The following is a 26282-nucleotide window of genomic DNA, read 5'->3' on the forward strand; positions in this document are numbered from 1 at the left end:
TTACGGCGCCAGAACCTGCCCAGCAGGGCACGCTTCTCCTCACGCCGAAAACAACTGATGAAAAAGCACTGACACCCATTAGATGAAAAAGGAGAAGGTGTAATTTCAGGTGCAATGTTTACACGTCCTGTTGCTTCAACTGCTTGTTTGGAATGCAGCAGGAACAGTAATAAGCAACCCAGAGTGCTCAGCAAGGCCTGTCACTCGAAAATGTTTAACATACCCAAACTGATAACTCCAAGTGAGCCAACAAACCCAAATTCTGCTGTGGTCTCCAAAAAAGAATGCAAGTTCCTTTGTTAAAGCCTTCCACCTCTGGGGGAGAAAAAGCTGTTACAAGTAATATTGTTTTTACAAGTTATAGCTCCTGTTTGTGTGTGTAGTTTTATTTTTGTTGGTTTTGTTTTTAAAAGCAATCACCCTGTTATACAAAGGATTTCATTAATCATAAAACTGATACATACTCCACGATGGCTCGACCACGGGTAACTGTCAAAGTTAAATATGTTTTAAAAGGAGTTAGTTCTGAAATCGACTGTAATTTTATTGCAGTCTTTTTTGTTACCTAGGCAGTATGCTGGGAATTAACTGCTGAATCATTACAAGGAACAGTCGTATAAACAAATACAGTTATTCTCATAGGCACGGATGAAGTCTTTACCCTTCTCATTGCTCAGTACTGCTCTGTAACAAATTCCTAGAGAACAGAGGAAAGAGATGAAAAACAAAGAAGAGCAGCAAAGAAAAACAATAAAGGGATATTTCAATCTCGCTTTTCAACCGACTTAAATGCAGCCTGTGCATGCCTTTGCTATCGTTTACTAAGAGCACATGTGTTTGTTTGCTATTGTTTATTGCAAAGCATTCTCCTAAAGCATAGTAGAGTGTATAATAAAGCACTGGGTTTCTTCAGCTCACTGTGGGGAATCACTGCAGAGAAACGCTGATAATAGGTAAGAAATCTCTGGCTAGAACACCCCTCGCAGTCAAAGAATAAAGAGCATCCTCAGGAAGGGACATTATCTGCAGCAAGTAGGCTTTCTACTAGAAGAAAGAAAAACGAGACATTCCACTGTAAATAAATAAAACAATTCATCTGGGCTGAGTTCAACAGGCCTGTGCTCTAACAAAAATACTGGAGTCGGTGTGGTAGCAAGATGTGAGGGAAGTGCTTTCTGGATAGACGTGGAGAAAATGCCAAGCTCTCATTATGGCATGTTAGGTGTTTTCTTTGGGGAAAATTTAAGAATAAAAGTGTAACTGCTTTATATACTTGATGTGTGTGTACACATAAAGGCACAAAAATAAATAACACCAACACAAGAAGCACAGTTCATGGCTCCCCCAAGCAGGGTGAAGCCACTGTCCAGACCAATCCCTCTGGAATGTCTTCCAAACACATCCAAACCTGAATACATCCTAGACAGGAGCAAACATGTGGCTCTTCTCCGTTTCCTGAATCTGATTTTTAACCACTCTACAGTCAATCATTTCATTGAGAGTTCTCCTATTTTAATACTAGAATAGCAGTAACATGGTATGGCCAAGCACAACCTCAGTTGTGCAGCCCTGGCCTACAGTCTTTAAAGTCCTTTTTTGGGTCTCCACGTGAGTCCAGCACACTGAAATAGTTTCAAATAAGTGGTCTGAACCTATAGTACCTGAATGACAGGTATCTACACACTGCAGCTATCACAAAAACCTGTTGTCACGATGGTAAGTGTTCTCCAGCAGCACTGAGGTGCAGCTTTATTCTGCAAACACCACTGCAAGTAGTGATGCTGGAGAACTCTGCCCCCTGCACGTGTCCTGCTGCTGCCCATCTGAGGTCTGCACAGGTGGATAAGAACTGGGAGCCTCCCAGGTACAAAACCTCATTTCTAAACACATTATTTGTGTCACAATGGTGTTTCCAAGTATGAACAACAATTCATGCATGCCAACAGTATCTTAAAGGAAAAAGGTTTCATCAAGGTATTTATTTTTAAAAATGTGAGCTATTTTAGAATCGATGAAAATGTAGCATAGGTTTGCTGTGGCTCTTTAGCAGCTGGCAATAAAAACACAAAAATATTTGTATTAACCAATTTTCTCGTTTCTTCTGGCTACACAGGGCTAAAAGACTGCTTTGCTTTGTCCAACAGAATAATACTACCTCTGTCACTGAGCTACGCAACACGTCTTATTACAGCCTTTGTTTTAAAGCCTTGGCTTTATTACAAAAATGATCTGTCGCTGACAATGGATGTCAGCAATGGCTGCAGCTGAACCCAGCTGTATGGACAAACACAAGCCTTGTTTACACAAGCCCATCTTCTGGTGTGACCTGTGGTGCGAATTTAAACCCATGTAATTATGTCTTTTTCCTGTTTACCCTCAGCCCATTCCCTACAGCTCTATTCAGATAAGAAATTACTATTTAGGACTTCAGCAGAAGACAATTAAAATAACTAAACAGCCCACACTGTAAAGGCAGCCAAATTCTCAGTCTGTTTGAACTGAGCTGATGATGTTAAATTACACCTGCTATAGACATGCTAATACAGAAGCAGTATAATTCTTCTCCTCCAGGATTTGTTTTTAAACATCTTGATAAGCGTCACATCCCACCAACACATGCACAAGGCTTAACTAAACAGTGGTACGTGCACTTGAAGTGTCTAAACTAGCCACTTAGAGCACACAAGTTCTCCTCAAAACCGACCTTGCTTCCAATCTTAACCCTACTCCCTGCTCAAGTGCCACAGCCCCACGGGTCCAACTGCACAGTGAGGGAACAGATCCGTGCCCTGCTGCACCCTCAAGAGCCAAGGGAGCACACAGACTGGTGAACAAACTAATGCCAAAAACCTTAACGAGGAAGGGGGGGAGAATAAAAAGGTTTCCTGTTGCTTCCAGGCCTTATACTTCCATTTTTAAAAGACTACTTTGAAAATCGAGGCAGTCCAAAGGGTGAGAAGATCACAGCTTCTCTTGCCCTCTTCTCCTTTTTGTTTTCTTTCAGACCAACTAGATGCGTATCAACTCAAGCTAAGGGCCTTGGAAAGAGAAAACGGAGCTCAGCAGAAGCCTGAGAACCCCTCAGTCATTCACAAGACCAACAGGCGATGGCATGGCTAAGAGCAGTAGCTGCCTCCCGAGATGGAAGTACCAGCACAACTCAGCCCAAAATCTCCAAACTCCTCATGCTGATGAGACTCAGGGACACAAAAGTTGCTCTGCTCATCCCTGCTCTCCTCTCCCTACCTCTTAATAAAGATGCAGGCAGCGTGCAGAAACAGCTTGCTTTGACTTTTGGATGTTACGCACAGCCGTAGGAACTCAAATGAAGGCAGTAGTAACAAGCCTGAGTGTGTGTGGTAGCAGAAGCTGCATTCCTTTATCCTGCAGGATACGGGCCCAGAAAGAAAAAAATCTTAGATGTGGAAGTCAACGACCCAGGTTAAGCGTCAAAATCTTGAAAGTGAGAATTTGTCAGAAAGATGACATTAGCCACCTGTCGTTTCAGTATGTTTGGAAGCGTCTGAAGTCATTTATTCCAGAGCAGGAGTGTTTTTTTGCTCCCTCACGAGGAAAACTGCTCTTCTTCGAGAGACCCTAATGCTGCACAGGCAGCAATATCGACACCGCTGCCTTGGTGGTAAGTCACCCCAAGATGTTCACACCGATAAGACCCCTGCAAGGACAAGGCTTAAGATGTGACTCGCAGTTAAGGGCCAGTAATTAGCTGTAGCATTAAGCTTCTTATAATTCAGGCATGTGAATCTCCGTTTGGTGGAGCAAGGACTATTAACATCCTTAAAACAGCTTGGCTGAAAGCAATCTGTTACTCATCAGAAATGTTGAAAAAAACAAACAGGTCATTCTCTCAAAAACTGAGAAATACCTCCTTTTCTCCACATAACTTGTGTTAAAGTTTTAGCTGTACAAACAGCTGTACAGACAGTAAGCAGGCTTTGCGATGAGCAGCTCTCCAGCAAAGGTTTTTCTTCCGGTGTTTGCTTCAGATTTCAGACTCGCCAGTGGGACCGTCAGCACTTACCACAGGTCTTCACTTGCCTGCATCTCCCCTGTCCCACAAGGACAGGGCTTTTTCGTTTGCCTTTGGTGGGTTTGCTGTTGGGTTTTGTTTAAGTGTGCCATTATGCTGGGCCGCCATTTTCTGACGTAGGTTCTCCTACATAGCTGCAAACACTATCATATGGATTAATTCCACAATAAGATAAACTGTTCTCGTGCCATTGTTTCATGGCAATTTTTCAAGGCCTTCTGACCCTAGTATTTTGTAATACAAACAAAGAATATAGCTCTATTTGGCCCCGGGCCTAAAACTAGTCCGCAGCACTCATTCCCTCTTCTCTGCGGAGACCTTCCTCCTTCCCCCCGAGCTACATAAGCCACCTAAAGAGACCAAACATCCTTAAAATTAGTTCTTGCTGGTAATGCCTCTCCTTTCTTCCCCCTCCCTGCTAGACTTTGGTTGGAAAGGCTCTCAGTGCTAGTCATTCAATTTCAAGACTAACTCAGTTATCACCTGGTATGTAAGGAAGCATTGTGCAGGATGCCAGTCCCTGCAGCCTCCCCCAGCCTCGTGGGATCTGTTCAGCACAGACATTTTGCTCTTAATGAAGCTCCAAGGAACCAACTTACATTCCCCTGCTCACTCCCACCTCCTACCACAAGAGGCTACTGAAAATAATTTGGGATCCTCCTGAAATGAACATACCTTAAACAGTAGCAACTGCAACACCTGGTGGAGCTGCTAGCAGCTGTAAGCCATGGTTAAACTTCCCTGCATTTATGCAGGAACTGCACAAATTCAGCTTCAATTCTTCTGATTTAGAGGCTTCAAAGGACATTACTTGAATGATATTTCCATATGTGTGGGCGAAACCTAGTTTTCCATTCTCACTCATGGCTGCAAAACTTCAATAGCTACCCTTAACGGCAGGCAACAAGTCCAAAACAAGGACCACAGACTCTGAATTTCAGCACGAAAAAGAAAAAGTGAAGCTACAGCTTGACTAGAACTGAAATTAAGAGAAAACCTTGGTCACTAGTTACACCACTTTGGAGTCAGCTGAATAACTTTAATGCAGACAACTACCCAGCAGAGCCAAAGTACAAAGCTTCCCCCCCAAACTATTAGAGGAGATGCTACAATGAACAGAAGTTACCTTCCAAAACACAACTGACCTCTAACAACAGAAGGCACAGAAGGATAGGTTTTGCAGCGAAAGAGGAAGAGGAATACTTTCAAGCATTATAATCAAAAGAAAAACCAAACTGGCCTCAAGTTTGCATTGCCTCATCTGCTTTCAGGCTTGAGTTGACCAGAAGCCACCTAGAGCAAGAACACCCAGAATATCACTGCAAAGCAAAGGTCACAAATATTGAAGATTTCACACGTACACAAAAAAAAAAGGAAGTCAAATTCCACACAGAAACCAGAGGTTTGTTTATGATAGAGTAGCTGTAATCACTGCTAAAAGGAAGCTGCGGTTTTATTTTTAGGGATCTATTTTTAGAGAAGGCATTATCTCAATATTGTCATTTTATGGTATTACAGAGGAAAAATGGTTTCCTTCTTGCAAACAGAGTCATTACATTTCCTACAAGTAGGGAAAAACAAAATGAAACAACAAAACCCACCACCCACAGCAAAAAAATGAGAAAAAACTCTGATGTGAATAAAAAAACTTCCCTAAATTGAATGAACAGTTACAAACATGTTACTAATGCTACTTAGTCTAACAAATTTGAAGAAACCTAGACAGTTGTTCTTAAAACAAGCCTTCTGCAGAGCCTTGGATTTTGATGAAAGGCTATTTCCAGCCTGGGTCACTGATGTTGGCATTACGCTACGCTCACTCTTAGGTCACAGGGGTAGAAAGACTCGTTTTCAAGCCTCCAAGCACTTCTGGCATCAGAAGCCAGCTACAGCAGTCACCGTTTCAGTGACTAGCCCATCCCTCACCTCCAACCCATCCCCAGCATGCACGTGAACATAGTAACCCCAGATCATGATGGTGTACTCAAACACATGGAGCAAGAGAAAGTTATTAAAAAAAAGTCAGAAAGGAGTAACAAAAATAGTGTTTGTTGCATACAACAGTTCTCTGTAGAGTTTCCCATATATATACACACATCTATATTTAGACGCATATATTCAGAGCCGTTTCTGAACAGCGTTAGAAATGCCTGTCCTTAATACCTCTAGAGAAAATTGAGGTTTGGTAATAAAAATCCCTCCAATGATGGATTCTGTAAGGATGGTACAGCTCATTAGAGTATCCAGTAACATATGGAACAGGTCATTCAGAGTGGGCAAGCCAGAGAAGGTACAACTTTGGGCTAATTTAAACATGAGACTACTGGCTTCAAGTCTGTATGGGCTGAAGGCCATATGTTGTATTAAAAAGCTCTGCAAAGTCTATTTTCCACCCTAAAGTTGGAATCCACACTTCAGTCTTTCTGCTGATTGACCACACCTATACGAACAAGTCATCTGTTAATAGCTTCATCTTTATTTCAGATACTGCCAGATATGTGCACAAGCTGATGTTGCTTATTACACATCACTAATTAATGAGCAGAATCCCCTACACTGGAGGAAAAAGCAGTCCCACAACTGACTACCTTCCACTACCTTGAAGGTGGATGAGGGTACATCTCTCAGTAGCACTCAATTGCTGCTCACTGCATTTCCTCAGCACCAATCCCGTAAAACACTTGCACAAGCCAATCATTTTGATCTCCTGTTTTGGAAATACATTTGCAGAATTGCAGCCAGGCTCAGCGTTATTCTTTATGGTTTATAGAATTTCTAGTTTATGTAATATTGTCTACAACACCAAGATTGTATGTAGTCAGAACTCAAACCATTTTTCCTCAGCAGAAATAAAATCGTATTACTGGAGTAATAGATCAGTTTTGCCTTCTTCGCATAGCTCAGACTTACACTGAAGAACGTACTCTCCTATCATGAAGCTGTTGCACTGAAAAAATACCTAGAATAATGAGCAAGGCAGCTGGTCAGAGCAGGACAACTTTAGAGATAAAAATGCTAAAACGTTCATTCTGTACTGCTACTTCAGATAAGTTCCTACAACAAGTTCAAGACAGATGGATACAACTGCTACAGGGGTCCTTCGCTACTTATTTGTATAGGATAAGTTGCAATTTGTTTGTTTTCTGCCCGTTTCACAGCACAAATGAATTTATGAACAGCGTGTTCTGCACTGAGATGAAAAAAGGGAGACCAATATGGCAGCGTGCCCTTCTCCCTTGAATTTGCTATTCTTAGAACTTTTTAAACATCGCGTACACTGACATCATCATTTACTCTATCCTTTTTAACAGCAGGCTTTGATCATCTGGGACAGCACAGACATTTCCACTGCAGACTCGAAGACAAAGGTGACTGAAACAGAGAAGGGAAAACACAAAGACACAGAGGAGAAAACTCATAAATTTGAATCTTTATTAATCAAGGATCGCTTTGGACATTCATAATTTTTTAACAGCCTCTGTGTGTGTGTGTGTGTAGGTACAAATCTACTCTGGTATCTAAGCCACACACAGCAGCTTATTCTCCACTAAACATGCAGTCACTACAGCAGCTGTTGTACAATTCAGCCTGAGAAGAGCTCAGTAAAAGGACCAGTAAAGTGGCGTGTGCCTGTACATCTTGATCTACCTGTATTTCATCTGGCCTTGCACAGGCAGCTTACGTGAAGCAGTCGTGCATTATTTAGTCCTCATCTCTCATCACCTCTCCTCCTTTACTTGCCCCACAGAGCAGAGCACTACAGCAGGAAATAATTGTTGCAAGAAGCTGTCAACATGCTTCCTGGTCTCCCAGAGCTGAGGTGGGGTTAGTTCTGCAGGGTCAGCTAACCCATCTCGATGTGCACAGTGGTGCTCACTGTTTCCAAGAAAAGAAAATCCTGTACTATGTCTCCACTAAGCTATGCAATACCACATTTCTGAGACAGATGTTGATGTCCCCTTTTAATTGTATGCCTTGGAACGTGGAGGACTGATAATCCTTTTTCCACTAGCTATACAACCCATGTCATTAGTCATGTAGTAGTCAACTCTTACACAGCAATTTCACATATTGAAAAACTTTAAAAAGTGTTGAACAGCAGGAGCATGTCACCACACCACAAATACAAGCCTTGTGACAGCAAGTTCCACCACTCAATTACACTTCACCCAGGAAAAAGCTTTCTTCTACTTCAATAAGGGGGTAGATTCTTTCTTTTGTTCCATCACCCACCTTCAACAATTTTGGAAGTAGCAAACGAGGAAAGCCCTCATCATGTATTCTTCACTGTTAATGCACATTCTTCTTTTGTCCTTCTGCAGTTTACATTCAAGTAGTAAACAGTGGCAGATCAGAATCACTCTGCAAGTAATTGTGCGAGTTCCAGCACCATCATGCCAACTTTATGCAGAAAAAGAAGTTCTTTAAAGCCATGAAGACGTCCCTTTCTTCCCCTCCACTCCCCCCTGCAGTTGCATAAGCTCATTTTTCAACATTTGGCAACAGAATGAACATATTAGATCACAAAGGACCAAATTTGTTGTTGTTGTTTTCCTTTTGAGCTTCCTTAATTAGCACTCCAGTATTTGGAAATTAAAAGGAAAGAAAATGCACTGTGGTACAGAAAACTATCAATATTAACGAACAAGCCACATCTCCAGCTTTTAAAAATATTCCGTTTGAGGATAAATCAGCATATCTAAAAGTGACCTATTTGGAGTAAGTATGCCACCAAGTTCGATATTTAGGTCATTATTTGTGCAATAGTTTTAGTCAGTCCTGAAAACAAGAGTTCTGTTCACCTCAAGACAAGTACTCATATAAGAACCTAGCAAAAAACCTATTCATAAGCGCCATCCAAAAAATCTACTGGGGCAATCCGTCAGATATATCTTTGCTAAGATATATTTGACTGTTATAATGAATCAGACTATACAAGAGTGATGCTCATTTCTAATTAAACTAAGCCCAAGTCTCTGCAAACATGAATTCAGATCTTTTCTAGCATACATTTATTTATTGTAGAAGTGATGTGTTAAGAATTGTCTCATTCTGGAACACTGCTAAAAAATCAACACTGCCAATATTCTGTGGGGAGAAAGACTGCAGAGCAAGCATTCTTTGCAAAATCTCCTTTTAAGATTAAGCTTGTTATTTAAAAGTTGAAATAACATCATCTGACTCTTTTGAGGTATATAAAATACACTTTTTTTCATAGTTAAAAATTGAATCGAGAAGTTTTAATGAAACATTTTACCCATGATTGCCTGCTGTATTAAAATTCATATCAAAGCCTTAATTACACTTGTATCAGAAACCTCAGCTTTCAGCAGCATGTGTCAATCAGAAGCATGAAGGACTGCAGAAAAAGCTATCAATGAGCATAACTAAGTTAACATCAGTGCCAGTTTCAAGACAAATGCCATTAAATATCTACTACGTTTAAAATATGCTCATAGATATGATTCATAGAAGTGCAAGTGTTGCAAACAGAACCACAACTAACCAAGAACCCATATCATGTAACCCAGCCCATAGCAAGCAACTAGAAACTGGAAGTTGGGGAAGCACACATTTCCATTCCCAAGTTTACTGCCCTTTAGACATACAACACTTTACACAGTGTTTTATTGCTTAGAAAGAACATTTCAATTTCGCTGAACTCAAGTAGCTTCCCATTCACCACACTCAAAGCAAACTAGCTTATATAAATGTCTTCCCCCCCACCCCCGCATGAGAACTCTAGCTTGCCTCAATTACAGAACTGAAAGTGAGCCTTCCTCATTTGTACATGAAAATCAGGAATGATTTACCTTAAAACCAAAAATTCAGACATGGACAGATAGCATCAGCTGCAAGAAGTGTGCGTTACTTTGCAGCATTAGTAGTTTCTCTGTTTCTATTCTTTAGAAACTGTTACAGCACAGTGCTTCCCACACAACTGCCTTGCATACAATCATGCTCATGTCTGTCTTTCAGTCTAAGGATAGAAAACCCAAACATTAAAAAAGCAACTTGAAGTGGCAACATACAGTCTCAAAATCCACCAATCTCACTTTTTGGGGTTGGAGGAGGGGTGAGCTGGGGACAATTAAGCCTCATTTTTTCCTTGCAGCATGTCTTACCAACAAGTAGTGCAAGTTTCCTCAGTTCTGAGGGTCTAAAAAGACACTTTAAACTATGTATTTCCTTTCTACTCTTACATAAGAAAAACAGGAGGATCTCATGAGTGCATGGGGATATGTTCTCATGCTGGCTACCTTCCCAATGCTGTTAGTCATTTGGGTGAACCAGAGAGAAAGAGAGAAGCACAGCATGGCACAGAATAAGCTTATGCTGCCAGTAATTCAGAGGGACTTTCTGGCCATTTATCTCTACTTCTGAAGTTCATTGTTTTACACTGTTTTTCTCACTCATTAGATTTGCCTTTCATTTATCTAATGTCAAAGCCTCCGGAGATGAAAGGACACTACTCTCCCAGGCAGAGCCACGAAGCTGCGAGAACTCAAGAATCTGGCAGACCATACCTCAGTGGCTCATAAAACACACACTGGGGATTTTTACCTTGAGCCTTAACAGACCCGAGCAGGGATGCCAAAACTGAGTCTTTAAGAAGAATTTAAAACTTAGTAGAGAACACACAAAGGACATTTTAAATGATGCATGTGTTGGGAGGTGCAGTAGTTATCGCTCAAAGGAAGTCTGACATAATAACCAAACCTCTTAAAAAATAAAATAAAAAACATGCAACCCAGCTGTACCGGTGGCAGTAGGCTGGATAATGCATTATTGCGATCTAAAAGAGACAGAACAGCTCTAGTGTGCCATAAATATCTTTGAGTAGTACTATATAAAAACAAGTCGCTTTAACATAGCAAAGAACATGAACAGCCCTGTCAAGTAAAAACTAATGGACAGTTTAGGCACCAGAGTGCTGACAACACAACATAAGAACTTGTGTGGTAAAAATCAAAAATCAGTGGGTCAAGATACACGAATTACTTAAGGGAGGATTTATCCAGAAGTGGCAGGGATTAAGAGATAAACCAGTTAACTGCAAAAACAGCCTTTCAACAACATATAAGAGAACTGAAAAGTCAAATGAAATAATGCAGGACCTAAATTCCAGTTAAAAGGTGCTCGAAACATGGTATGAAGTTTACTAATTAATCCCTTCCTAAACTGAAATTTGTAATAGCTGACATGCTTGCTTATAAAAACAAATAATTATACAACTAAAGAGTGATTCAGCAACATTTACCAAGTAAGGAAACAACCCCTTAATTCTAGCAACATAGGCTTTGGGTTCTGTGTAGGGAGCTAATTAAAAAAGATCTGACACGATTTTAGGTTTGAACAACACAGCCTTTTAAATTCTAATTTTGACAGTTATATTTGTCACCATTTCTGTTCTAATGATCTCACTCCATCCATCCAGCTGGATTAAGATGACAAAAGGGAGAAAGTTTAACACAGAACTTTGCTTACACAACCTCAGTACACAGAAGCTTCATTGTAAATGAAAAAAATCACCTTGCTATTGTCTGTTATCAAGAACTCCCAAATTGAGCCTCTTTGTGCACTACTAACAGCAGCAGCATTAGTTCCTAATAATATGAACCCGGAAAAGGGACTGTGTTGTGGCACAGAGGACAGAACTGGGGATAACACTGCCAACATCCCATTCAGGAATGAATATTCTTCTTACCTTTGATGCTTGTCGAAGCCATCGCAAGTATTCAGTGAAGTTATCAAAACAAATGTAGTAGGTCTGGCTTTGAGGTCCAGAGGAGCTAAATGCTAAACAGTGCTGGTGCTTTTTCACTTCTTCCACCTACAATAAAGGCATAAAAACTGTTAGCAAAAAAAGAATCTAGAACCTCTCTACAGATGTCCTCAGGGAAAAGATAAAATGTGTCTAAGAGGAGCTCTTCAAGTAGAATTGTACTAACTCCCTCAAGTACTCAGCTAGGTCTTGACTGCCAGACATCCATGAAATCTACACAAGCAAGACATAAGAACAACAAGAACCTTCAAAAGCTTGCTCATCTCCATTTTCCAGAATAAACTTCTAAAGATAAGAACGTGTCTGACAAAAATTCCTAGCCACATGACTTAATCTCATGTCATACAAACAAAAGGTATGCAAAAACTGGAGGTGCTGCAGGCAGATAAATCTGGCAACAATTCAAGTTTGAACTGAAAGTTGATGGTGATATTGAAATAAAGTTAAGTTGCTGCTATTTTCAGTATTTAAGGTTTCTCTGGGGGTTGTTTCCTTGTAACTTCATTTTTTTTCCCCAGGTATTTACAACTTTCTTCTGGGTAGCTATCTTCAGCACGCAAGATACAAAGAATCCGTCAAAGGAAAACACCAGGAACAACTACATTTTAAGAGACTGAGCAACATAAAAGGTTTCCTAGGGAAACACATCTCGGGCTGTCTTTAATACAACCTAAAGGAGCACAATTTATACTTGTTATTAAAAACAGGCTTAACAAAATGCTTTTCTTACACCCCAATTAATTCTTTGGCATTTCTTAACTTGCTAAAAACACCCCAGAATACATCATTCTGATACCATACACGCGCAGTCCCACACAACTTATGGTCTCAATGTCTCAGCACTGCATTCTGGAAAGCCTTTCAAACCAGGAAGTGCAGTGTATTTATGGGGTTGAGGAAGAATATTTTTTGAGTGATGATTTAAAAAAACACTTAATTCTGTGCCAAGCATCCTCCACCCAAGCTTTGTCAGCAGAAGCCCTCAGTACATTTTTTTCTCAGCTTGGTTCTCCTTTTCTTTTAAAATTTGCTGTCAACTTTCAGCTTAACCATCTTCATGTCAATGTGAGGCATTTCTGTGAAAAATACCTTATAAATTCTAAGTAAAGCAATTTAAAAAAAAAGTTTTGTTTTTTTTTTTTTAATTAAGTAAAATCTTGTTCCTCTTAAGGAGAAAGTTAACAGGGACCCTATCAAGTGTGCTGCAGCCACGAATACAATTCACTATCAGACTTCACACACTACCACTAAAAGAGAGGAAAGTGTCTATCCTGGACATGCTGAAGTAGAGAGTCAAAGAATCATTAAAGTGTATAGGAAAAAACTCCTAGAAATTACTACTTTCCATACTACTAGTACAGAATATTAATGCATCCACTCCAGTCTGCATATATTACCAAGCTTTTTCCTCTCCTAATAATTCTTAAGAATCAAACTTATCAGCATGCAGAGTAAAACAGCAGTATTTCAGGTGTAAATTCATCCCCAGACTAATGGTTCACTTCCCATTACCTTGGCTAATCAAGCCAGTAATAGTGTTCTGAAACACTATTTAGGCTGAAATAGTAATGGTGTAAATTTTACTGTCTTATTAAAGTTCCACAGACCAATGAGCAGTTGAGGATGGAAGGGACCGCTGGAGGCCATTTGGTCCAAAACCCCCGCACAAGCAAGGCCACCTAGAGCCAGTTGCCCAGGACCACGTCCACATGGTTTTTGAAGTGAAAATTTCACCGAGTGGAAAAAAAAGTTGCCTTGTGTTCTGACACAATCTCTTCTGTTTCACAATTCGTCAGAAAAATATCTAGTTTCAGCTTTTTGCAATTTTAGAAATGTTTCTTGCTGTTAGCTTACATTAGACCACTACTACTCTTACAATCCCCTTCCCCCCAAAACAAGAACACACCACAAACAAGAACAATCCACCAAACAAATAAAATACCAAACCGAGCTGATATTCAAAGTAAGACCATCCCCTTACTGTTTACTTTTGAGAAAGGAGTAACAAAGCATGGATAAAAACTGGATGAAGAGGCATGGTACATTTCATACACAATACAGATGTGTGTATCCTTTGATTGTGTGCCATTATGCATATAAAATGCTTATTATGAATATAAAACACTGAACACAAGAGGAAACTGAATGTGTTTCCCCTCACTTTTCCTTAGTATTTCAATCCAAACACTGCAAATCATTAAGTATGAATCTGACTGCAATCAAAAGTCATTTATATACTCTGATTATCTCTTTAACAGAAACAAGATTTGGGAAGGTTAGAAATCATCATAATTAAATGTGATCTTCTCCATGTAAACAGGCAGGGATTAAGTATGCAAATACATAAAATAAAAGTAAAAATCAAATCTTACTTTTCCACCAATTAAAGGGAGGACATGCATCTTTCCAGTCTGGCTTTCTTTTACTGATGAGACAATTAGGCATGTTCCACAAAGGATAGCTTGACGTCTTGTCCATCTGTTGACCGGCAAATGTATTTTCCCTTTTCGAACATTGTACATTCCTGAGAGCTGAATCCGTTCGGAGCTGCCAGTGCTGTGGGGCTTTCCTGAAATGGAAACAAAAGCATCCACTTAATCACAGAAAATCGTTGCCTCTCTCACTCAAGCCATCCCGAGACTTTATCAACAAATTCTTAAGGCATGGGTCACACTGAGACAAATGAAACACAGGTTCAGAACCGTGCAAGCAGGTAATGGAATATCAACTTTAGTACGGGTATCTTTCATGGGTAGAAGTATATGACCTGTTGCTACCACAGAGCAGATGACTGCCTTGCAGTACGTGAAATAATCCACAATAGTCACAGAAGTCATCAGTGGTACCAGCCTTCTGTCCCGGACATTCATCCTCAAGAGTAAGAAACCATGGTTACTGCTGAGTTCAAAGCTCAAAACCGCAAAAGGAGGAAGCACTGCATGCTCACTCACACCTCTGCACTTCCATTTCTCTTCCTGCCATCCTTAAGGTAGCGATTTGAATAGCTTCAGTAGCTGCCCAAAGAATACAGTTCCTGCTCCTTTTCCAGCCCACCCTTTTCGGTCCAAACCCCACAGCAGAGGCAGTACCCAATGTAAGCCACAACGTGAATGGATGCAATCTCTCAAAGACCCTGCTTCAGACTGAGTAGAGCTTGAGAAACAGTGAAGTACTTCTGCCCGTATTACAATGAATTCACTATAACTCAGATTATTAGCAAGACTAACAATTACAACAAATTTGTTAAATGATTGTTCATCTCTAAGTGGCTCAGATTCTACTAATCTATTAATAATACTCTGCTCTACAGAAACCGTCATTAACGAGGGCAACACAAAGAAAAGCACCTCTCTTGTCTTTGTTCTGACAGGAACGAGCCCTGAACAACCCAGCCCATGAGGAACGGCTGAGGGCACTGGGCCTGTTCAGCCTGAAGAGGAGGCTGAGGGGAGACCTCATCGCAGTCTACAACTTCCTCGTAAGGGGGTGTCGAGAGGCAGGAGACCTTTTCTCCATTAACACCAGCGACAGGACCCGCGGGAATGGTGTTAAGCTGAGGCAGGGGAAGTTTAGGCTTGACATCAGGAGGGGGTTCTTCACAGAGAGAGTGGTTGCACACTGGAACAGGCTCCCCAGGGAAGTGGTCACTGCACCGAGCCTGACTGAATTTAAGAAGAGATTGGACTGTGCACTTAGTCACATGGTCTGAACTTTTGGGTAGACCTGTGCGGTGTCAAGAGTTGGACTTGATGATCCTTAAGGGTCCCTTCCAACTCAGGATATACTATGATTCTATGAATTCATCCAAATATATTAACAGAGACAAAAAGTAATCATGCTCATGTTAAACCAGTCAAGATTTCTGCATGAACACCAGTACTAGGGAAACTTTGGAAGGGAGTTCCCCTGGATGAAGAAGCAAAGGCTACGATAACTTCAGGTAGCTTCCTCATCACGAGGCAAGATAAAGCATTCATTTTCCTACACTAATATTTAAACAAATTTCTTCAGCAATCAATGAACTAGTACCTGGTTGGGTCTCCAGAAAAGCAGAGAGCTGATCCTGTTTTCTAACCCCAATATTTCACAACAATTCGTCTCAATCCTCCAGATTACCCAAGCACAGATGGAAGACACCTACCATGCGGCCTGCCCACCGTAGTTCTCTCACCCTCGCGTACCCCGCGCCAACTCTTGCCCTTATCTTTAAAAGCAGCCTTCCTGAATCTTCCTGCCAGTTTAATGAGCCAAGACTTGGCATAGTTAGCCTCAAGCCTTGCTCTGCTCTAATAAACACTAGCATTGAGGCTATCAATGCCTGCCAGTTTGGATCTGCAGGAACGTTACTGTTGCTTGAGGCTAAGAGACAAACTTCAGTGCTCACAGGGTATTGGCAAAAATAGGTGCCCCAAGAAAGCAGGAATTTCACTGCCAAGCAAATTCATATCCAACAACAGAAGCTGCAGATAAACACTCCTCTCATGCCCAGCAGAACAGAAGGAATAGAGAATACCCATTCCTTACACAGCCACAGGACTGATAGGGAACACGAGTGAGTGGAATAGAGCAACTCAGCCTTAATGAAACACAGAAGCCCTATCAAACTTTGTATGTGGAATAGGAAAAGTGTGGTTGCTGAAGTAGCTGCTTATTTATCTAGTCTGTGCAGAACAATGGACTTCATACCGCAAAGCATTGATTAAACAATCAGACAAAAACCCACACAATCGAATCTCTGTAATGGAGTAAAATGTGCCTGGTATGTATAAAAAGCATGGTTGTATATTAAACAGCTATCTCCTAGGTTATCTCCCAGGGCCAGTTTCTGGCTGCCCGCTCCCTAACTTCCTTGGAAAAGCACAACCCATTGCTGACAAAACTCTTTAGGATGGCGAAGCGCAATTCTCCCTCATAAATTTAGCTAAACTAGTTCATTTAGCAATGTGTATTTTATTACAGCCAAACGCAACCTCACCCACCTAGGGAGAAACAGTAATTCACACTTAACAGGGGCAGACCTATGTCCTGGAAAATACCAACCCTCAGAAGTTCTTTGGGATTATGGTGGATAACAAAGAGCATGAGATCCCACTGCAGCGCTGCAGCCAAGAGCCTTGGCATGAAACGTGAAAACATTCAGAAGCAATAGAGAATTAATGTTACCCTGTCTGATATACTGGCAGAATGATTTTCTGCACCCTTCACAGAGGGTGTAGAAAAATTAGCAAATCTTCACAAAAGCTAGAGGAAAGTAGTCAGGAACCTAAAAGATCCGCTTCCTCGGACCAGACTAAACAATTCACTTTCCTGGACTAGCTCCATGAAGTTAGGTACAGCTGGACCTGTAAAACTACCCAGTAATCTCTAAATGGCAGTTCTTCAAACTTCAGGTAAATTCACAGAGGTCATAAATTGCAAGTCACAGTAAGAATTAGCATCGTTAGTAAATGTGTACTAGAAAAACAAGAACAGAGCTGTCACTTTAAATCTTCATGCTAGGTATGAACTGTACTTTCTCTCAAACCTCAGATTTGATGGAAAAATTACCAGGGTAAAAATCTTCAGCTATTCCTGCAAAGATTTTTTTTATTATTATTTAAAAAAAAAAAAAAAAAAACACCTTCAAATTGCAAGGATTTAAGGCACGTTTTCCAAGCAAGTACTGCCCCTTGCTACATGAAAGCTAAAAGATTCCTGATGAGAACATATAAAACTAAAATATTGAGCTTACTTTATAAAAGCAAAAGGTTTCTCTTCCTATTCTTCTCTATACCACTTCAAGACTTGCTAAGTCTACATTTAATACTGGATCACATTGTTGCCTAACACACAATCTGCTCACATATCACTCAGCTTTCTTCCTGTTAAAGGGTTGTAATTGAGATTTTATAGTATCAAAATATTTTATAATGCAGAAAAAAAAAACAACCTACAAAAACTGACAACTTATTTCAATTGTAATTAAAGGTCCCTAAACCCACTAAAGCATTGCATATTATTCAGAGCAAAGGCTGTTTGACAAGAAGCAACCTTGTCTACCGAAAGCTTCCCTAAACAGAATGCAGTGTTAAAGAGCTCAGAAATTTGGTGACAGAAAACCATAAAGGCAAGCAAAGCTGAAACGACACTGAGTTAGGAAGCTACTGCTACAACAGGAGAGAGATGTGACTTGAGAAGTGTGCAGAGTGATCCTAATACTCACTGCTCCTCACTTCACTAAGGAGAGCAACCAGTGGCAGTCTCATGCTGCCCCACAGCACAGCTCCTGCAAAAGAGTGCATCACTGACACTGAGAGGGAGCAGGAAAAAAAAAGAAGAGTAAACATTCTCTACATATTTTACAACCCGAAAAATAATCAAAGGAAAAGGCATCAGCAATTGGTACAAATGACCTTTTCCTTGAACATTTACAAGGGATGGGACCATCAGAATTTCATCTGAATGCCTTCAGGCAAAGGACTGAAAAGCACAAGTTATGCCATAACTGGAGTGCCACCGCCAAAAATCAATTACTGAAGTAACCTAACAGTGCTGATGAAAATACTGTTTTCAGTAAAAGGATCAGCAGTTCTGAAATTACCTTCCTCAATCTGTCTCGCAGACCTCCCACTTGAGATTCAGAAGATAGTGAGGTTCATATTCAGATTTTTCTTCAGTTTTAACTATACCCAGAGGGAGCAGATAAGTTTTCAGTGCGGCCTGTGATATTGCATTGGAGCTGACAGTTGTGCAGATAAAAAAGGTAACGATGATCCTTTGTGACTTGAAATACAAATTCAAACCCTGCCAAAAACTTGAAGATAATTGTTCTTGCCTCGATCACAGTGGAGGCAAATATGCCAGAACATCTAGAAGACTTGCATACCAGAAAATGTTTTTCAAATGCTAAGCTCAACCAGAACAGTTCGAGTGTTTTAGCAAGAAACCATAAAAAGATTACTTTTCATTCTTGTCAGGACTCCAAGACTACAGCAACTCCTAAGCACACCCACAACAGGACTTTTGTTCTGCACAAGGCATTAGAGGAGATGCCTCAAGGAATTATGAACAGACCACTCATTTGGCTATCTTGACATTCATGGTTGAATTCCTCTCGGTTTTAGTTTGTCCAAAGTCCTGGAGGGAAGCTAGTGGTATTTAGAACAAGGACAGAAAAAAGCAAGGAGTTTGACTGAAACGGCAGGACTGCTGTCTAGAACCACGAGCCATTCACAGGAAGCATGTATGGGACACCAGCCGCCCTCCCGTGATCTTACAACACCAAGTGCTTGCCATGAGCAGCATGAGGAAGCTACGGGTGCGTAACGTACTGGACGCCTGCCTAGTTCAAAGCCTTCAAACCCTACTAAATGCCCACACCCACTTGCTTTGGATGCTGGAGTAAAGCTCTTCATCCTAGCAATGGAAGGCATATGGAATACATTACCATCAGAAGTTATAAAATACCAGCTCATTATGGGACATAAGTATCTGGAAGAGAAAGCTCTCTTGAAGCTATACGGCTGATTAAGTTGCAAGTACTTATTATTCCACCCTGTTTGAAAAGTATAGCCAATAAAGTCTGCCTCTAAAGAACTATTTAAGACATTACCAAAATAAGAGTGGGGAGAAGTGTTGACATAAGGAACGCGTTCACTTCTGTGCAGCGGGTTTTATTTTAATTGCTAATACTGGCCTGACAGAACGACAGCTAACAGCTCTGGGGCCGTGACTGGAGGGACCGCCCTCAGGCATGAACGGCAGCGCCTCTGGTTGTTCAACAGGAACCATGTCCGAGCCCAGGGCATTTCACGAGTGACCCAAAGACTTGGTCTGAGCACCTAATCTGGGGATGTCCTTTTTCAGCTACAGATGGGCCAGTGACAGAGGTCGTCGCTCTCATCTGCACGCTGCCGGGCCCTTGGCCCAAGGCCAGCGTTGTATCAACCCTACCGCATCAGCTGCTCGCCATAAGCTGTCCCTAAGCCCTTTTCAAGCAAACCCGGGTGCTTTCATTTCTTGTTTCCCTCTAACCAAGAGGCTGCAGGGACAGCTCAGGGCAAGCAGCTCAGCATGGAGAAAAGAGGAACAGCATGCGGGGGCCAGGCCTGCAACATGGCCGCTGCTGCCATAGAGGAGATCTAATTAAGGCCACCTACGGCTTTCACCAAGCGGTTTCAGAAATAAGATACTTCCCACGCTGACGCTTTATGAACATCAGGACTCGTGCACGCTGGAGATGAGGAAAAAGCTGAAGACCAGCAGTCAGATTGAAGAGAAAAGCTGGCTTGTTTCCTGGCCAAGCTGTCAGAAATCATCAGAGCAGGCAGATGCCTTGGTCCCTAGAGGCAGTAGCACCTCAGGCATGCCTCTGATGGGAAATGGGGGAGACACAACATCATGGTCAGGTAGCCAATGCACTCATCCTGATGAGCTATAAGCACAAATTGTGCCCCATTAACACACTGAAAGACCTCAGGTGTCTTTATCCACCTTCGGGAGACCTGAACAGGAAGAGTTGGTGCCAAGCCCTTACTACCAGATCCTGCTGCACAGTTCTGCTTTTGCCCAAAACCTTTCACTGAGCACAGAGAATGCTATAGCTTGCAGTGGTTTTGAAGCTTTTCAGTCATTGAAGGCTCCTTCCCCTTGCTCTGAAGTCAAAATAAGCACAGCACAGATGACTTCAGGCAAGGCCCCAACACAACGAGATGTGTAAAAATAAAGCAGCGAGTTGGACTGAAAAAGGGAGGAGAGCAAAGGAAGCACAAAAACATGAGTAAAAAAATCCTGAAACTACTGCACTGCTGTCATTTTCATTTCAACCTTATGAAGAAAGCCTACTTACAGTTGTATGTGCTTATTAGAAGTGTTTTTCCTTGCTGAAGGTACCACACATAATTTAAGAGCAAAGGTACAAAATTAGCAAGATTTACATCTAACTAAGACCAAGGATTCGTCTAGTAGTCTCTACCAGCAATCAACAGAGGATGTTTTTGAAAATATAACAGACCAAGAATATATAAAGCAAAATTTTACATAACAAACCTTTCCGAGAAGGTGGACTTCCATTTCTGCACTCCAATCTGCTTAGACCCTTACGAATTCCTACAAGAGTTAACACACAGCTGTTGACTCATTCTGTATTGCTCTTTGGAACAGAGACTCGGACACCATCGTGTTGTTTTTATGGGCACATAATTATTAGCATAGATGCCATTCATTATACTTATTTTGCTGCTCTTTGTATTAGTAGGGGGCTGGGGGAAGCTCCAAAGTGGTTGTGTTTCTTTTAGAAATTAGCAGTTCAAATTGTCACACCTGAAGACAACAGTTGAATTTTATTTAACTGCCTTAACTCAGCTTTTTCTTCAAAGAAACATTCACTATGAGACAAAACAGAGTAGAAGACAGACAAGCCTCCAGTTTTTGTGAAGCATATTCCCACTTTCCAGGAAAATCATCCTTAAGGAGAGGCATCATCTCTATGACATGAGGCAATAAAACAGTTACTAGTTTTATAGCAATAATCTTGCCTTCCATTTAAATTAAACACTCTCTGGAGGAAAGGTTTGTATGAATTTCATAATGCAGAAAATATCCCTCTTCTTTCCCCACCGAGAGTTCAATTTTTGTTCATTCGATCATTCCCTGCATCTTGTTCTCACAAGACTCACCACCTCCACACAAGGGGCCTGAAAACACGGCATCAACACTTGAAAAGATACTGCAGGCAAAATTTAACAGCATTTCTATCAGGTGTTGCATATTTATCAGTGGAAAATGGTTGCACTAGTGTCAAAAGCTAAACATCAAATTGCATAAGCCAAACTCTTTTGAAGAAAAAAAAAGAACAGTGAATCAGCAGAACTCATTTAAGATTCATGGTTAAACTTGCACAGTTTCTGTGCTGGGACAACTTAATAAAGGCAACAGGCTATAAAGTAGGAGATGCAATAGTGAATAGGATGCTGCTTGCAATTCAAAGCAAGCAATCATGGTGGAAGTTTATCTGGATTACTGCTTAGAGGCAGCAGGCCCCAAGTATTGGGCTCCAACTGTTAGTTACCGTAACAAGTGAACTGCAGATCTCGCTGCTCCAATGTATTTTGAGAACTCATGTCAGCTAAGGATAGCATGTGTAAGCAAAACCCAAAAAACACACCCCAAAAACATATTTGTAACTCACGTGTCCTTAATCTCCCATTTTTTCCTACAGAGCACTCCTCTGGTTGAAAAATGGGTCCTTCACATTCAAACTCTCAGCCCAAAGCACTTGCAACTCCTCACTTAGAAATTTAAGCAAGTTACACGAAGACAGGCAGAACTGTTTGAGAAAAATAAGTGTTCTTGATATCCTCACTTTCACCTGCATCAGAAACACAGCGGTGCGCAAGTTGAATTATACTGTTATGCCCAAATATTTGTTTGAAGAAAGCTCCTAAAGGGGAGGAGAGGCTCCTAGCCTTCAGCAGTAAAACTCAGTATCAACTCCTTTTGGAAACAACCATAACCCCACCTCTGCAGGGAAAAATAATTGCAGTATCATGAGGAAAAGGAATCATCAAGAGAAAAAATAAGTCATCTTCTTTCTCTTGTACTTTAACAGGATTATAAGAAGTTACAGTATTGGTCTAGAAGCTTCCTATACCATCTAAAACAACTTTCTCACCTTGAGCTTCAGATTCCCTTAAGGAAGATGCTGAAGAAGTTCCTCAGTGAGATCTACCAAATTTTCTTGCTTAAAAGTAAATTTTAAACAGAGTAAGTCTAATATTGAGAAGACTTATGCCATTATCTGATCACATCTCAAATATATTTCATGAGAATATTTTAGTTGCATTTCACACTCTCCCTTACTAAGATGGAAATCCAACTTTGAACCATTTTACCATTATATGCACTAAAATTAACGAAGTGAAAATTGAAGAGATAGGGTGAGAAAGTTGTGCTTTACAAATATGCCAGTCATGCTACAACTTACAAAAGAGCACATACACCTTCAGCAGGATAGGACCCAATGATCGCTCAACTGATCTTTCCCCTTTCTCCCCCAACTCAGTCACCACAAAGCACAGCTGAACAGAAAGCTGGAAATGCACATTTATTTTTGAGAAGTCATGCAAAATTGACTTCTACTTATCACACTCCCAACACACAATAAAGCCACAAGCACAGTAAAATCCCTGGCATCCCAAAGGATATTTATCCCATCTAATGCAATTGCTGTATTGGCAAAAGCTCTGAGCTAACCAACTGTTTTAGGCAAAGCTGGAGTCTTGGTGGAATTCAAGAACAAAATTGCTCGGATGACTCCACTGAAGTTAAGAGCAGCTTTCAGGTTTTATCAGCGTTAGATGCTCAACATGAAGTGCAGCAATGTAAGCTCAAAATAACTACTTGAACACACACTCCTCTGAGAAGGAACAATGACAGCCCCTGGCAGAAGTTCATCTGTATGCCTTAATACTATGACAGAAAGAAAGAAATCTGTGCTCTTTACCAGCAAAACTCCCCATGATCCTGTACCTACCTGCCTCGTCCTGAGGCTGGAAGGCGTCAATAGTTACATGTTTAAAAAACAAAACAAATTCGGAGGAACAAATACTTCGTGCACACTAGATCAAGGAATGTTTCATACGAACTTCATGTATAACACAAATGCTTTCTGTCAACGTACTGTAGACTAAAAATGTCATCCACCTCAAAATCATTAAACTATTTTTGTGCATTAAATGTATTCAGGTTGTAAGTACAGCGATTTTTCTCCTTGCTTTTTCATCAGAAGGAACCAAATCTGGTATTCTACAACATATCTAAAAGTATATGGTAATCTACATTCCTATACAGGTAAAGCATTTTAAGTATGACGTTTCCTACAATAGACTACTGTACTAGCGTTATTGTGTAGATCAAAATCTAAATGTAAGTTTTATTATAGGACCCAGCTGATAAGCAGCTCATGTCAAAACAATTCTGCACAGTGTTACAAAGCTCTTACTCGCATGGCTCAATTAGGTCTAGCACAAAAATCACAATTTTGACATGCAACAAGACTTAAAGATGTTACACGCTGTCTGGTAAAGCCCCTTCAAAATTTAGGGCTGCAAAGAGAAGGTCAGAAGACTGGATTTAAAGTTGTTAACATCTACAAGCATTACCTAATAAATCAAAAAAATGAAACAAGTAGATTAAAAGACTGACTACTTCAAGTTACAGAAAGACAAAACACACACAAAACCCAGTAAAAACAGCATAAGCACATTAATCAGAGAAAGTATCTGTCAGTGTTAAAAACTAAACATTTCAAATTCAGCCTCACTAACACAGGATTCCCATGCTATGACTAGGAGGAATTCTGGCTGGGCAATGACCCTATCGACCGATCTTGTTCTAACCTATATTGTTTTATCCTATAAGCCAGTCTGCTCAACTTGCTGCGTAAACTTAGTTGGCACATTTTGTATCTACACCTTGGCTTCTCCCCATATAACAGTAGCCAATATTTGTGCGCGCATGAACGCATTTTTTTGTAATATGTTTTTACAAACTTTTTTTAAAATAGCACATTTAAGAGCCTTTTCGGTTGGCAGCTTTAATTTCAGTAAATGGGATGGAGCACACTGTACCAGCCCCTCATTTCCACTTAACCACAAGAGCAGCTTCAAAGTATCGTGCAAGAAGTCTAGATGATGGAAATGTTCAGACAGGATCAACAGATACCCTCAGAAAGCTTCACAACCTTGATTTCTGCCTGCTCAGAGCTGAAAAGGGTTTTTTACTTGATGAGGAACCTGCACCTGTTGATTCTCTCCCAATCAATTTGTCAATTCAAGTGTTTGTTTTTAATTTACACAAAAAAGATTGGATTATGTCAACATACATTAAATTTCTATGTAAATGTATGGAAATATGGACCAATAAAAGGCACCTTAAATAAAAGCCCTGCACTTCAGTGCACATTTCTGAGAAAAGGAAAAAAAGAAAGGAGAGCTGATTTTCTAAAGCACTAAAACAAGGAAACAGTGGGGAGTGGAAGAAACATGAAAGGGAACATTTTTCTCAATGCCTTTCTACCCTTGGAAACAGAGGCAGAAAGATTTATCACATGCCCACAGATATCAGGTTTGACACTTTCTTCTCTTTTCTTCCACAGAGACTAGAAGTAACTGGATAGCATATGGGAATTGTCTAGGAGTGCACGTCATACGTTTTTATTACAAAAGGCAGGAAAAAAAAAACAGAAGAGATTAGCTTTTTCCATTCCTTCTTGGAATTAAAATCAACTATCACACATCTGAGTCATCCCAAACCCATCACTTTTCTGTCCACAGCACTCCAAGGGTCTGTGAAAGGACAATCACAAGTGCTACCTAATAAGGCTGACTACACAGGGATTCTTTTTCATGTTACACCCCTCTGTTAAAAAAAAAAAAGTTGAAAATTTCCACACTCACAGCAAGAGAAGAAAAAGCCTGTGCATGGGTCTAGTTTTACAATTCTGATTTAGAGCTCCTGAAGCCACTTTTAAGTCAGGAAGTTACCTAAGATAAATCACAGCAAGTTCAAAATACAGCTTTGACAGGAAAGTGAGTGTGCTAAAAACAACCCCAGGAACTTAAAAAGTCAGAGCATGACTTTAACTCTGGCTCATGGTAATTTTAGGCAGCAGTCCCAAAGTGCTTCCCACAAGTACTCTGCACAACACTTGCAGGATCAATTTGAAGCTGGGGCCACTTGTCTAAGCTTCCTCCTCTCGGTGAAAACGCCATCACCCACGAGTCTGAAGTGTCCATTGACATACCTGAGAAACCCATTCTGCATGTTGAGCACCTTCTTCACTGGCATTTGAATCCGAGACTTTTCAACACCAAGAGAGAAGAGCAGACCAGCTGGACAACGTTCAGTATGATACAGAGCACAAGTCAGGCTGTTTGTGCGTATTGATTGCGGGCAGACCATAATATTTCATTTTTCTGTCTCAGAAATGAATGCTTTCTGTACCAGTGGAAAAAATATTGTGGCTGAAGAGACACTGCACTTAAATTGTTTACCCAAAAAGCAGAGCAACTTGAACTCTTCCAACCCCCATCCATGCCTAATATTGGCATCTAACCACCACCCACTCCTCACTTCCCAAAAAATTCCCCCCCCCCAAAAAAAAAGTACAGCATTTTAAGTTCAACATATTTTAATCTTATTAAATATGTATTGAAGCCTCCACCCTGTAATCAAGGAAAAAAAAAAACTAAAATATGCAAGATCTTATTTAAGCAGGCTCTCTATTTTGATCCACCCACTCTGACAGCCCGATTGTCTTCTTAGTGTTTGGGTTCTTACAAAGTAACAGATTATATCACATTTATTTTTCTGATAGTCAGATTTCATAAGTTACTTCGATGTAGGGGAATGCAAATGGCCCGGATTTTACAGACATCCTAACAGCAGAAATCCCCTCCCGTGCTA

General features: G+C 40.7%; 1 protein-coding gene across 1 annotated transcript in view; it reads right to left on the reverse strand.

Moving 5' to 3' along the window:
- Nucleotides 1-26282, reverse strand: part of PHLPP1 (PH domain and leucine rich repeat protein phosphatase 1) — a 128587-nt gene that overhangs the window by 45112 nt on the left and 57193 nt on the right. Inside the window, exons 2-3 of the mRNA XM_005021068.6 lie at nucleotides 14210-14406; nucleotides 11760-11885 (exon numbers count right to left, since the gene is read on the reverse strand). Coding sequence (XP_005021125.2) covers nucleotides 11760-11885; nucleotides 14210-14406 — 323 coding nt within the window. The remainder of the gene's footprint in view (nucleotides 1-11759; nucleotides 11886-14209; nucleotides 14407-26282) is intronic.

The sequence above is a fragment of the Anas platyrhynchos genome, chromosome 2 (genome assembly GCF_047663525.1).
Source record: "Anas platyrhynchos isolate ZD024472 breed Pekin duck chromosome 2, IASCAAS_PekinDuck_T2T, whole genome shotgun sequence".
NCBI lineage: Eukaryota > Metazoa > Chordata > Aves > Anseriformes > Anatidae > Anas > Anas platyrhynchos.